We start from the raw sequence: 14,415 nt of genomic DNA on the forward strand, positions 1-14,415 counted from the left end.
ACTTAAAATAGGAACAACTCATCTCCATCATCTTATTTCAAGTGCAGGATGTCTAATTATTTTATTTTAGGGGTCAAAATACTCATTCCATTGGCAGATAATCGTATTTACCTGCTCAAATCTAGGACAAAAACACAAGTTCTAAGAACATTTTACTTATTTCAGGTCCATTTTTGCAGTGCAGCTTGGTGTGATTTTTTTCTTTTTTTCTTTTTCTTTCTGTTACCTGAATATCACAAAGGGTATCCCTCAAAGCTCTGTTTTTAGGCGCAAAGCTTTCTACAGATAACATTAATTAATAAAATTACTCCCGATGCATCTTTCCTGCCATTCATTGTCAAACAAACACTGATGCTCTGGTGTTTGCAGGTTAAATTTGACATTATCCAGTTACATTTTAAACACTGGAGGGACAAACAAAACTTACACCCACAAAGTTTATTTACACACAGGTACCCCTATTGAATTAATGTCTACTCATAAATATCTTGTTTTAATTGGTGGAAGCTCTTTATATGTTGAACATCTTCTAAAAACAGTCTAATTCTAAAGGGTTCTCTTAGATACCACACCATACCATGTTGTAAAAACAACCCGGCGCTGCGCAACGGGTAAAACGTAAGACATAGATGAAAACATTTAAAATCCTAAAAACACTAACAATCAATGATAATCTCACTCAGGATTAAAAGTCAGTGTGTTTTTAAGTGGCTTTTCTACACAATCAACTGATGTCGGTTGTTTTTTTGTGCAGAGGACGCTTGTTTCACAAGAGAAAAAATCTGATCACCTCTGTGATCACCTGATCAGGATTTAGGAACCGCCAGCAGCAACTAGTCAGCTAAACTTTGGGAACGAGACGGCGCATGGGGGTGCTGCAGATAAATCAATCCCGTTTTTCATTTACCATGAAAAAAAAAAAAACAACCCAACTTGTTGCAACCAACCGTCTTACATCACATTAAAGCGACGTTAGTTAAATAAACGTTCCCGCTGAACGCTGTTCATTTAGGAGTAGTGAGATTTGTTACAGGATGTAAACCGCTTACCCCACCACTTCACTTTATACTTTCTGACCTCCTTTATTTACTCACACATTGTTGCACTAGTAGGTTTTCATTTGCAAATCAATAACTGGCTCACTACCTCTGTTTCTAGCGTGGTATATGCCATTTAAACAGAGAAACCATTCACAGACGTGTATTAGGTGTTGCTTCGATGAGGAGTTCAGGGAGATTTACTTCTATAAGTGGTGGTGAAAAAAATAATAAGTAATCCAGTAGCAGAGATATATTATAAGAAAGTCTATCTCTTATATTTCTGATTTTAACTTATTCTAAGATAAACAGATAAACACAATTTTGGATTCAAGCAAAGAAATCTGGGAAATTATGAAATTACTCTTTTAAATCCTGGAATAAAATCTTATAGAAACTATCTTGAATCCTCTCCAAGAACATTTACTTACATTTTATAAACCACTATAAATCATCACATATTTGGTAAAGTGTGTCACTTCCAGTTTTTAATTCCTATGAGTCAATATTGTGAGATTTTCCAAACGTTAAACCCAGATATTAATATACTTTAGTTTAGAGCCTAGCGTCAATGTTTAATCACAAATACTAACTATAGAAAAGTACTACGTTCTCCAAGTACTGCCTTAACTAAAATTATTTCCTTCTTTGTGTCTAATTCTCCATATGAGCTTCACTTTTAAAAATTAATGATTCTTCCAAGACACAATAATTTCTTAAGATGCCCCTGTGTATAAATGTAAAACCTCCCAAAAACCTCTTCTTTTTTACATTTCAAAAGGGCATATACATTGTGAAAAGTGGTCAGGTTCTATCAAAATGGAAAAATAAAATCTTTCTTTCTTTCACTTTATTTTTAGTAAATTAACATTAAAAAAGAAACGATAAACAAACAAACCCACAATTTACCAAAAAAAGGAATAGGCTGAAGCAAAGCTTATTATTGCCTTCCCTGTTTTATACTTACGACCTTTACAACCTACCAGGTTATTTACAGTACATATATAAATATTCAAATCTACAGAAAAAGACAGAGGCCACCCCACCTGCAATAAATCCTTTCAACTAGTAAAACACAATAAAAATACATTAACACAACTTGATATACATGTAGAAAAAGCCTGAGGTACTTGTCAGTCTGGAGAGTAAGCAGCTGAAGGATTATTTTACAAAAACAGGATTATTAGCCTCGCATATTATCATTTCACAGCAGTTGGACAAAAATATCTGGACTTTGATTTTTATTGTGTTCTCTTGTTTGTTTGTTTTTTAAAGTATTTTCTCTATGAACAAGAACACGTTTTAAGGTTCGCTTGTTTCATTCATTCACTGTTGGTAACAAATTCAGAGAACAATAACTGCTGACTTAACTCTTTTACCCAAATTATTACAGTTTTGAAATAACTAAAATAATCTTTCCTCACTGTTTAGCATGTTTTGTTGCTAGTCGGTTGAATATAAACTTATTTTGTGCCGCATAGGAAGACATTAGCAGTCGTTAGCATTTCTGAAAACACTTTCCTGTCCTCTTTTTATGTAAGAGGTTTACATTTAGCTAAGGTCCTAATGGACTCTGCGGGTTATTTCTGAGCTTTAGAACATTAATGCTCGAGCTACGATGGCTGTTTTGATCTTTAACTTTTATCTGAGTAGCAGGTTTAGGCTATGGAACTAAATGATTATAAACATTAAAGTTAATTTTCGTCTTTGTTGGGGAAGAGACTTTAAGATAAGGAGCTTGAACTCTGCCCTCTTTCTTTCCCGTCCCCCTGCAGCGCCCCATCACTACGCTCTGCTGGGGTCACAGGGACTCTCGCCTGTTCTTGGCCTCGGGCCCGGCGCTCTACGTTGTACGAGTGGATCACCGGGTGGCGGCGCTGCAGCTTCTCTGCCAGCAGGTCATCGCCACAGCAGTAAAGGAGGAAAAAGACGTGGCCAAGCTCACCATGCCTTCCCGGCTCTGTACTTACGTCACGACTGCTTTCGCTCCCACCATCAAGGTAACGCGGGTGCCGCTAGCTCAGTGAAAGAATAGTGAGGGGCTGCAGCAGAATTAAGGTTATAATTGATCGATTAACGCACTGCGTTGTGGTATTGATCGCTGCTTAACTTTTCCAGCCGCCCATCCCAGATCCCAACAACATGCGGGATTTCGTGAGCTACCCGACATCCGGGAACGAGCGACTGCACTGCACCATGAAACGTACAGAGGATAACCCGGAGGTGGGAGGGCCGTGCTACACGCTGTACCTGGAGTACTTGGGTGGTCTGGTCCCCATCCTGAAGGGTCGACGGATAAGTAAGCTGCGCCCTGAGTTTGTCATTATGGACCCCAAAACGGATGGTAAAACAGGTGGGTCTGCATTTGTTTTGGATCTGAACCTTTGAAGGACTCCTAGTATACTCATAAAAACGAATTGATTATTGGGCTGTTTGGATTTATCACAGACACGTCTCTAGCAGCATCCAGTTTTACAAAGAATCTCCGATTAAGCATACACAGGTTTTTAGACACTTGGAAGAAATTGCACTGCAAAAAGGGAACTAAAAGTAATGAAAATCTTCCTAAAATGACTGTATTTTTGCTTAATTTGAGCAGATAAAATAACACTACCTGCCAATGGAATAAGATTTTTGCACTTAATATAGGAACAATTCATCTCCATCATCTTATTTCAAATGCAGTATATCTAATTATCCTATTTTAGAGGTAAAGCTACTCATTCCATCGGCAAATAGTCTTATTTATTTGCTCATATCAAGGAAAACTACACTCATTACAAGAAAATTTTACTTGTTTTTAGTTCCCTTTTTGCAGTGTGGACCCAAATACATTTAAAGAAAAACTGGAGAAACGATGAAGCAAATAAAAGAAACAAAATATTTGCATTTTTGTGGCTCTTATATGTTTGGGAAAAGTACAAAAATACTATCCATCACTTTTTGTAAAACATTTTTTTTTGTTTAATTCTCTTCGTTTTACTATTATCGCACCAACATATTTATAGGCAAGGCAAGGCAAATATATTTGTATTGCACATTTCAGTATAAGGGCAACGCAAAGTGCTTATAGAGAGAATTTCTGATGTCTGTTATGAAAGCTAAAAATTTACTAAACCGTGTTTCTCCCATCCTGTTTCCCCATTCAGATGAGATCTACAGCAACAGTCTGATATCAGCCATGATAGACAGCTGCAACTGCTCCGACTCCAGCGATATTGAGCTCAACGATGACTGGGTCGGCAAGAAATCTCCAAAGATATCCAGAGGAAGCAAATCCCCTAAACTTCCCAGGTAACTCAAGCAGCCATTAGAAAAACGTAACTCTTCTCTTATTTATTCTCCAGTAATTGTACTGGGGTATAAATTATTAATTTTAACAGTTTTAATTTGTCTGTATAAGAGTGAAATAACACTTAAGACTAAACTGCCAAACAGCAAGATAATTTCAGCTCTATGTCATTTGCTGATTTGTGGTTGGGGACAAGGAAACAACCAAGCAAGTCTTTTATCATTAACTCTCATTATTGTCAAAAACTGCTGAAAGATTTTTAAACAGAATCAGAAAAAAACAGAATTTGAAATTGAAATATTGTACAATATTAATACAATATTATTAAATCTATATCTTTCTATGAACATTTTATCAGGGCCTGAAATGATTTTTTTATTATGATTTCCAACACAGTATCAATAATTAAAAAGTAGCCATAAATTAAGAGGATTTGATTTGAACACGTTGCAGATAAGCAACATTTGGCTCTAAAATACAAGCTAAAGTGGAGTTTTAATAAACTCAGTTGTGATTGTTTAAGTGATGATGTTTATGATGTGGTTGCTGCTAGCTCTTGTCTTCAAGGTGGGTATCCTTAACAATCTGACATGTTCTGATAATGTAACCCTTTGGACTTCCTATCAGGTTTCAGCACTTCCGCAAAAAAAAGTTGATATTAGGTTGAGTTACACTTCAAACTCTCATCATTCTGCATCACTTTTTCTCTTTTTGGACATTTCTGGGTTGTTTTAATGTGTTGTGGGAAAATATATCACCATCTAGTGGCAGGATGCTGTTACTACACAGTTAAAACAAATAAACATTCACAACACGAGGCACAGCTTTAGCCACTTTATACAATTTTAAAGGGTATATGCCTCTACTTTATCAGGATATTCCTTTTTTGGCTCTTGAGGGCCGCATAAATTGCCTTGACGAGCTGGATTCGGCCCGCGGGCCTTGAGTTTGACACGTGTGTATTAAATAATAGGACGTTATAGTGGAATATTCTTTGTTTTTTGTTTTCACTACATGCCTAAACCTTCTTTTTTTTATTTGCTACCTTGTCTGTAGAGACTTAGTTTGTCCCTTTACCAACAGGATAAATATTGACCCCAGAAAATCCCCCAAACTGTCCCGAGCAACGCAAGAAATCTCTAGGTCACCGCGTTTACCGATAAGGAAACCCTCGATTGGTTCACCGAGTCTGTCACGCAGGGAATTTCCTTTGGACGACATCAATCAGGTAAATAACATCCTTTTATGGCATTAAACGTTAAAGGTCTCGATAAGGCAGCTAGTTGTGGCACATGTGGTTTCTTTTCATAACAATTTCTTTTCATGTCTTGCAGCAGAATTACCTCGCTCAGGTCACATCCAATATATGGGGAACAAAGTTTAAGATAGTGGGACTGGCAGCTTTCTTGCCTACAAATCTTGGTGCAGGTAACTTGTCAACAACCTCTTGATTAACTTGTATGAGCTGCTTTCTTTTTTTTTTACAGTTTCTCATTTCACGCTTTTCTTCTTTCTTAGTAATCTATAAGACCAGCCTCCTCCATCTGCAGCCCAGACAGATGACCATTTACCTGCCGGAGGTGCGCAAGATCTCCATGGACTACATCAACCTTCCTGTCTTCAGCCCCAACGTTTTCAGCGAGGATGAAGATGACCTTCCCGTCACAGGCCCTGCTGGAGGCACCGACGACAACCCCCCATGTACTGTAAACATCCCCATTGCCCCTATCCATAGCCCCGCCCAGGCCATGTCCCCTGCCCAGAGCATCGGTCTGGTCCAGTCTCTGTTGGCTAATCAGAACGTCCAGCTGGACGTCCTTAGTAACCCAACGACATCCCCCGCTGGAGCGTCTGCCAGCGCTTCAGACCAGAGCCAGGATGCCATCTTGACAGCTCAGTACACTGTCCCCACCAGGTATTCCAGTCCGGGCCAGGTCATTTTCGGGGGCCTGGAAGTGAGTCGGCTAATGGTTGGACCTCCACCATCTCATCATCCATCTCAACAACAACAACAGCAACAACAGAGTCAGCAGCAGCAGCAGCAGCTTCTACAACATCACCAACAAATTCAGCAACACCAACATCTGCAGCAACAACAACATCTGCAGCAACACCAACAGCAGCTGCAGCAACAACAACATCTGCAGCAACAACAACAGCAGCTGCAGCACCAACAACAGCTGCAGCAACAACAACATCTGCAGCAACAACAACAACAGCTGCAGCAGCAACAACATCTGCAGCAACAACAACAGCTGCAGCAGCAACAACAGCTGCAGCAGCAACAACAACAACAACAGCTGCAGCAGCAGCAACAACAGCAGCAGATTCTTCAGCAACATCACCTCCAGCAGCAGCAACACATTCAACAGCAGCTCCAGCAGCAGCTTCAGCAGCACATACAGATGCAGCAGCAGCAGCAACAAATGCAGCTGCAGCAACAACAGCAGCAGATGCATCACCATCTGCAGTCTCAACAGCATCTCCAGCAGCAGCTTCAGATTCAGATCCCCGCCCCGTCCATGTCATCGGGCCAGCTTTCAGGAACTGGCCTGCACCATCTGCAGCCAGGGACCCTGCAGATACAAATCCCCCACCAACCTCCTGATTTAATGGTGGACAGGGCGGTGGGCGGGGAGCACGAGCACCTGCTGAAAATCAAGACCACTCGCTCCACTCCACAGCTGGCCGATGGCGACACGGTTGTGTTCAGTGCTCCTTTGGAGCTCAGCAAAATGAACCCGCCACCCCCTTACCCCGGGACCGTGGCCGCGGCGGTCGCTGCTGCGGCCGCCGCGGCCGCCGCTTCACCGTCGGCTGCCAACGCGGCTTCCGGCTGCTCGTCTGGAACAGAGGGGGTCGCCTGCAGGTACTCCTCCCCCTGGGGAGCTCGGCGTGAAGAAGGGAGACTTCAAACTTTATCCTCCAGGTCAGCAGCAAGCCCAGTACCCCACACCTCTGGGCTATGAGAGAATAACGACGTTTGACAGCAGCGGGAACGTGGAAGAGGTCTGTCGTCCTCGAACGCGCCTCGTCTGCAACCAGAATGTCTACACGCTCCAGGGACCTGGCAGCTCCGCCACGCTCAGGGTCACCTCCTCTTCATCCTCGTCTGCCGCTGAAAAGAAGATCCAGCTGCCCTACGCCTCCGCTACGCTTAACAGACTCACCGCGCCTCGCTACTCCATACCGAGCGGAGACCCGCCACCGTACCCCGACTCGGCCAACCAGAACGGTGCTGGCGGGAGGAACCCGAATCAGAGGCTCGACAGCAGTCTGATCCACGCCACCCTCAGGAGGAACAGCCGGGAGGCCGCGCTTAAAGTCTCCCAGATGCTGGAACCGCCAAGACCGTTGCCTCCTAAGGCTAAAAATAACGCACTAGCAGCCTCCTTCCAGCAGAGGGTGCCAACAGCCTTATACACGTGCAGCCAGTGCAGCAGCGGATCTAGCGTCGGCGGCACTGCGCCAGGGAGTGCTAATGGGATCGCAGGGGGAACAATTATCAGACAGGATTTCCCCCCGGGGAACGGCGCGCCGCACAGCACGGTTATCGTCCACTCCAACAGCGCGGCCGCTCTGGCCTCCCAGTCCTCATATAATCTCATGAGCTCGCTTGAGGGATCTGGGAGTGCAGCCGGGGGAGGAGGGTAGCAGAGACAGGGCTGAGTACGTTAACTCGGCGTTCACCGAGGACGAAACCCTCAGCCAGTCACTCAGACATCTGGCAATAGGAGGAAACGACGCGTCAGGGCTCGTTGTCAAACGTCCGCCTCCCTATCAGTGGGATCCAGCTGGCACAGAGGAGGTGTGGATTCCTCAGGAGAGGACAGCAAACGCCCCGCCTGGGCCACACAAACCCCCTCCCCTCGTTCTTAGCCCGGCTCAGCACTTGGATGTTACCAGACTGCCTTTTGTTCTTTCTCCAAAGTCTCCCACCAGCCCCAGCACCGCGTCTTTCCAGGCTGCGGCGGCGGCGGCGGCGGCGGCAGCAGCTACGGGCTACCAGATCTCCCTCCAGTACCCCCCAGCATCAGCTTACGCCGGAGCTCAGCTCCAGCCCATCCCGGGGTCGCCACGCCCCTGCGCCTCTCCAAAGGAGGTGGTGGCGCCTGTGTCCCTCTCACAGCAGGATGCAACCCTCGTCTTATCGCCGGGCTACTCTCCAAACATGGCTAACCTGGCCTGCTGTCCCCTTCCCCCCATGTATCCTGGAGGAAGCTCCTGTGCTGGAATCCCCATCCCCCCCATTGCCCTCCACACCCCGTGGGGCACCTATAACTCTTGTCCGCCTATGCCCAGTCCTGCAGTGCCACTACCACCTAAAGCCTCCCACATATCAGCGGACAAAAACGTCCTCTCGCCTCCTCCGCCTCCTCCACCTCCGCCTCCCCCTCCGCCACCGCCGGCGGACCTGCAGGAGGCAGAGGCAGGGGAGGGTTATCAGGAGGTGCTCTCTCTGACCGAGAGCCCCGTGCCCCAGCGGTCGGAGAAGTTCAGCAAGAAGAACCGCAAGCGGATGGATGGCCGGGCCGACGAGGCTAATGTGTCTCAGTTAGCGGAGGGCAGCAAATCGAAGAAGGAGGGCAGGGCCCTGGGGGACTTTAACTCCCTCATCTCCAGCCCGCGGCTGGGAGGACGAGACAAAAAGAAACCGAAGGGACAGAAGGAGCAGCAGGTGAAGGCCAAGAAGCTGAGCAAGGCCACGGCCAACAGCGAGTTCCAGGACAGCTCAGAGAGCGAGCCGGAGCTCTTCATCAGCGGCGATGAGCTCCTCAACCAGTGCCAGAGCGGCAAGAAGGGCTGGAAGAGCAAAAGGAACATGAGGGCCGCCAGCGAGCTGGACGAGATCAAGTGTCGGAAAGCCAACGAGAAGGAGGACCGAGGACTGGGCAGCCAGGGGTTCGTGTACGTGATGGCCAACAAGCAGCCTCTGTGGAACGAAGCCACGCAGGTCTACCAGCTGGACTTTGGAGGCCGCGTCACGCAGGAGTCGGCCAAGAATTTTCAAATCGAACTGGAGGGCCGGCAGGTGAGCTGGGTTTCGTTTCTGCTCACGTCATGTTTGACGTGTTCATAAGGTTATGGGGGAAAAATTTAACCTGACAGAAGCCAGATGCATGTTGCTCCGCCTAGCTCCACTCACATCCATCTGGGACACCGTCATAGGAATTGCCTTTATTGAAGGCTGGGCCTTATCAAAACTTCTTGCATATGATTGGATAAGCCACTTGTCTGTCATCTTTATTGACGTGCTATTTCAACCACTCACACCGAAGCCAACCCGTGACGCTGTGATAGCGACGCAGGAAAAAAAAAAATGTGTTTGCAGCTCTAGAGGCATGCGTTTTATTGACAGTGAGCTGACAGGAAGAGGGGGGGAGACAGGCGGCAAAGCGCCAGGGGTCGGAGTCGATCCCGGGCCGACCGCGTTAAGGACTAAAGGCCTCCTAATATGGTTTGCGCTAACCGCTAACCGCCCCGGAAAACAAAACTTGCCAAATCCAGTCGGGAGAAGGGCGAAAACATCGTTTCCACCAACAAAAGCCTTCAGAGCCGTTCTCTGATGTTCTTTTAATGAAACAATATTAGGTAGATTGGACAACACGGAAGAAATAGCAGCATCAATGCTAACGCTTGCTTCCTCAATGAGCCGCCATTGCTATCAAAACAGTCTCACGTCACGGTCGCGTCTCCACTACGTCACATCTATGAAACTCCAGACCTGCGTCCTGATTGGCCAGACTATAAAATTGGTTGGAGAAATCACTCTCTATGGGAGATGTCCCAGATGTATGTGAGTGGAGCTAGGCGGAGCAACATGCGTCTGGCTTCTGTCAGGTTAGGAAAAATTTGCATCAGGATTAATATTGATATTATGATTGTCACAATTACTCAATGGGTCTGGAAAACATTTAATGCACAATTAGAACAAAAGAACTGTAGAGCCCACTGAAATCCACTTAATCTTTTTTTGTCCATTTACCTTTTCCTACATTCAGTAACTTACAGCTTGGCCATGTTTTACTCCTAAATTGTATCTATGTACATAGTTTAGTTATATTGTTTTAGCAATTTGATGGGAAATATCTTACATGTAATAAATAGATCCAAATTTCAATAGCAACACAAGTGTGTCCGTGCAACAGAACACTAATAGTTCTTTTTAAATGCTTCATTTATATTCATTTATATGTAAAGTAGCATTTTATTTTTGCTGAGGTTAAAATGCATAAAATTGTGATTGGATTGTAAAAGATTGAAATGACCGTATATATTGGATTTTCTTATGCTCCTCCATCCTAATGACGACCCCCCCCACGTCTCTCCCTGAGATTTAGCATCTGTTTCACTTAGAAATATATCATGTTAATCCAAGCAGCCAAATGTATAATTGTCATGGAGAAACTGAATGCATGGCAGCTGAAATAATGTAGGCCAGGGCTGTCCAAACTGTGGCCCGGGGGCCATTTGCGGCCCTCAGACTGATTTTGTGCGGCCCCCCAAAAGCAATTCAAGCTTGATTTGACCCACTGGCACAAGTGGTTTGTTGCAGATGGAGACTTTTATCCTTTTAAATAGGGCCACATTATTACATTATTACAGACAAGTTAAAATCTCACAATTGAAAATGTCACGTACAACATAAAATGTCCTTTTTTTTTTAACATTCCCTTCAATTTCATGGTAAATAAGACCACATCTATTCAATGACTTTTACTCAAATGCAGACATTGGTGCACCAAAATTTGCATTGAAATATTATTCATTAAAACACAGGAAGCGTTTTTGTTTTTTTTTAAGATTGACCCAAATCCTGTTCTGATTGCTGATTTATTTTTTATTTTTCAATTGACCCCAAAAGAATCAGCAAACCGATTAATTGTCTCGAAACGTGGACAACCCTTTTTAAGTTTTGGGTCTACAATAATTAACACATCCACTTTCTACAGAAAATCTGACTAATTTCTTTAATTAAAACACCGCATGCCCATATTTTGTGGAACAGGTCAGAAAACGATTTTAAATCACAATATACTGTTTAAATAAATTGAGTTTGTCTTTAAAGTGCATTTATGGCCCTCCAGGACTTTTGACTTGACAATTTTGGCCCACATGAAGAAAAGTTTGGACACCCCTGATGTAGGCTGTTAGATACTGCTACCAAACACTCCTTTGTGATTGTGGTTTTCCACTTGCATTTTTTTTTTTGTGTGTGCGTGGAAATCTTAAGAAAATTGCTATGGGGCAAAAATACTTTCAATAATAATTTTTTTCATTGTCAAATTTGAAATGCAAATTAGTTCCAGAACCACATATTTTCTTGTTTGTTGTTTTTTTTTTTTCTGTGGAAATCTTGATGTGTGTTTTTAATTCCTAGGTGATGCAGTTCGGCAGGATTGACGGTAACGCCTACATCCTGGACTTCCAGTACCCCTTCTCTGCTGTTCAGGCATTCGCCGTGGCTTTGGCCAACGTCACTCAGCGCCTCAAATGAGACGTCCCCTCTCAACTCGCCCCGATTCATACCTTAATTTCTCAAATGCAACCTGCTGAAGGAGCACAGTTGTTCGGTTTGGAGATCGAAATGAACTCTTTCCGCGTCTTTTCGGAGAAACAGACTGAAAATCAGCCGTGGCCACCAGATGGAAATGCAATCACACTGCACTACACAATGCTGCCACTAGACATGGTGCAATAAGCACTGACTGCGTTTGTTTTTTGAGCGCCATTAGATCTGCTCCGCTCTGCGTTCGGTGGGCACCCTCCAAGCACGTAGGGGCCAACGAGCTAAGCTTGGGTTATCATCATGCAAATAAATGCTGCTTTGGGTAGAAGAAGTTTTTTTTTTTTTTTTTTCTTGGAGAGAAAGACAAGACTTTCAAGGTGCAGTTAAAAACGCAGCAGTAATACTTGAAAACCACACTCTGGAGGTTAAATTACTTGTTCCAGAGCGCACAGGTACTACTGGGCACTGAAATCCATTGCTGTACAAAACTTTAGTGAAACAGTTACTACTTTATTAAACTGCTTTTGCTTATAGTTTATTAAATGAGGTTACATAGTGGAGGTTTTTGTTCTATACCATTCCTGTTGTTTCTTATCTCAGCCTGTTTTGGCTGGATTTTAGGCTGATATATGCATCATTTAGGAGCACTACTAAGGTCATGACTTTTCACTGTTTCTGGAAAGAACATACACATTGGTCTTTATCAAATCTGCATTTGAAGGATTTAAGGAGAAAAAAAAAAGTCACCCTGCTACACTTAATAATTTATATGTACATGTTGTTTATCTTTCCAGATACAGATTTTTTAAAGAAAATATTGTTATTGTTGAAGATATACAACCCTCATCCTTTTTCATCCCAGTTTTTCTTACCGGCTTTATTTGGGGAGGCTGAATTTAAATATTGCTGTACACTCGGGAGTATTCAGGTGGGTGCGGTTTACAGAATAGCTTTGGCTGACATATCCTATATTCGATATCTGCATACGGTGACACTGGCGCCCAAAGATGTCGCCAAGGCCTCGACTGAACAACTTAACCTCTGGCATGAAGTGATGATGTCACCTGCTGTCACTTCTGTGAAGTGAGTACGTATTTGGGGGGGGCAGTCCTTGCTCTTTAGGACCACACTAAAACATCTAAGCATGGTACAGGAAAATATTTTTGTATATTTCACCTATGCCATTTCATACTCTTCTCAGAAGGCATGTAAATAAATCGGAGGCGTAAATGTTGTAAAGAGACTTGGACGGCTCTGACAAGTTTACGCCTCGGCTCCACTGTGTTTAATTTCAGGTGTGGAGGGAAGCTGTAACACCGTAAAATAACTGTTAAGCTAAATCGCCATCGTCACTCGGTCTAAAAAGACGACATTGAAGAATGAAGCTTAGGAACTCTATATGCTTCGTAAGCTGACTGTGCAAACTGAGAGACGGGTAAAACTGTTTAAACGTTAGCGAGGATCGTGGTTGGAGGTAAAGTGCAAAGGACATTTATGCATTAATTTTTCTGTTTTAAGTGCAACATCAGCTAAAATCACCACAAAAGTTTTGGCCTAATAAAACGGGGGAAGGTGCTGTAGGGCTAAACTCCAATTTGTGCCAAAATATCTACTCACAATTTTACGATAAATGCAGTCCAAAGGGGAAGAGCCAATTCTATTTTAATCCTTGAATTTGTGATATTACATTTATTAGTGTGATCTTTCCTGATCTCGAAAAGATGCATGTTGGTCGTTGGTTGTAGGAATGGGGACTGAACAAAGATATTTTAACCCCTACAAAAAGAATGAAAAAACTCAAGCATGTCATGACAAAACTCTTTTTGTGTTAGCTGTGCAATATTTTGTAGGAGAAAATGATGTTTTTGTTGCTTTCAACCACATTTTGATACTGTTCTTTTAGTCCAGTATCTGAGATTGCTGGTGTGTGCTTTTTATTTATGAGATTATTTTCTGAAAGGTGGAAAAATATCTATACATACTGTAAATTGTGGAGTTTTCCAAACATTTTTTTTGTGTGTGTTGGTAAGCTTGTAATGATTGTGTCCCAAGTTGTGGGGTTGGAGAAGAGAACCGGCATCTTAAATTGAAGTTTGCTTTGGATGGAAAAAAATAAAAAATAAAGATGTGAATGAGTAGGTGCCCAGTTTAACGTAGGTGGTAGATTAGTGTAAGTGTCAAGTTGAGGTGTGTTTGTGTTCAGCTGTGCAGTCTACCGATCCCATCAGTGTTAAATCTATTATACTTAAATGTGTCATGGCTTCTACACATTCAAACACACATTCTTCACTGAGTTGATGTCCAGCGTTACTTATGGACTTGGTTATGGATTCATGTTAAACTGATGATGAACTGTTGTAGATATTGTAGGATTTGGGCTTTTCTTTAGAAAAGATCTGTGCTTTTATTTGCAGGTGTAGACTTAACTGACAGAAAAAAAAAAACACTTGAAAGAGTCTGATGACTATGGTGACTGAACGTTTATAGTGGATGGATAGTAAGGCATGCCATGTAAATTATTTTATAACTGTATAAGTCACTCATCTTTTTAATAAAAAATGTCATTGAGGAAAACA

The 14,415-nt window shown here is 43.2% G+C and overlaps 1 protein-coding gene across 1 annotated transcript in view; it reads left to right on the forward strand.

Moving 5' to 3' along the window:
• Positions 1-14,415, forward strand: part of tulp4a (TUB like protein 4a) — a 38,412-nt gene extending 23,997 nt beyond the window's left edge. The window contains 10 exon segments of the mRNA XM_036147353.1: positions 2,813-3,037; positions 3,156-3,390; positions 4,187-4,331; positions 5,413-5,557; positions 5,664-5,757; positions 5,848-6,411; positions 6,646-7,193; positions 7,195-7,977; positions 7,979-9,361; positions 11,711-14,415. Of these exon segments, the coding sequence (XP_036003246.1) occupies positions 2,813-3,037; positions 3,156-3,390; positions 4,187-4,331; positions 5,413-5,557; positions 5,664-5,757; positions 5,848-6,411; positions 6,646-7,193; positions 7,195-7,977; positions 7,979-9,361; positions 11,711-11,827 (4,239 nt within the window). The 3' untranslated portion in view covers positions 11,828-14,415.

This window comes from Fundulus heteroclitus, chromosome 15 (genome assembly GCF_011125445.2).
Source record: "Fundulus heteroclitus isolate FHET01 chromosome 15, MU-UCD_Fhet_4.1, whole genome shotgun sequence".
NCBI lineage: Eukaryota > Metazoa > Chordata > Actinopteri > Cyprinodontiformes > Fundulidae > Fundulus > Fundulus heteroclitus.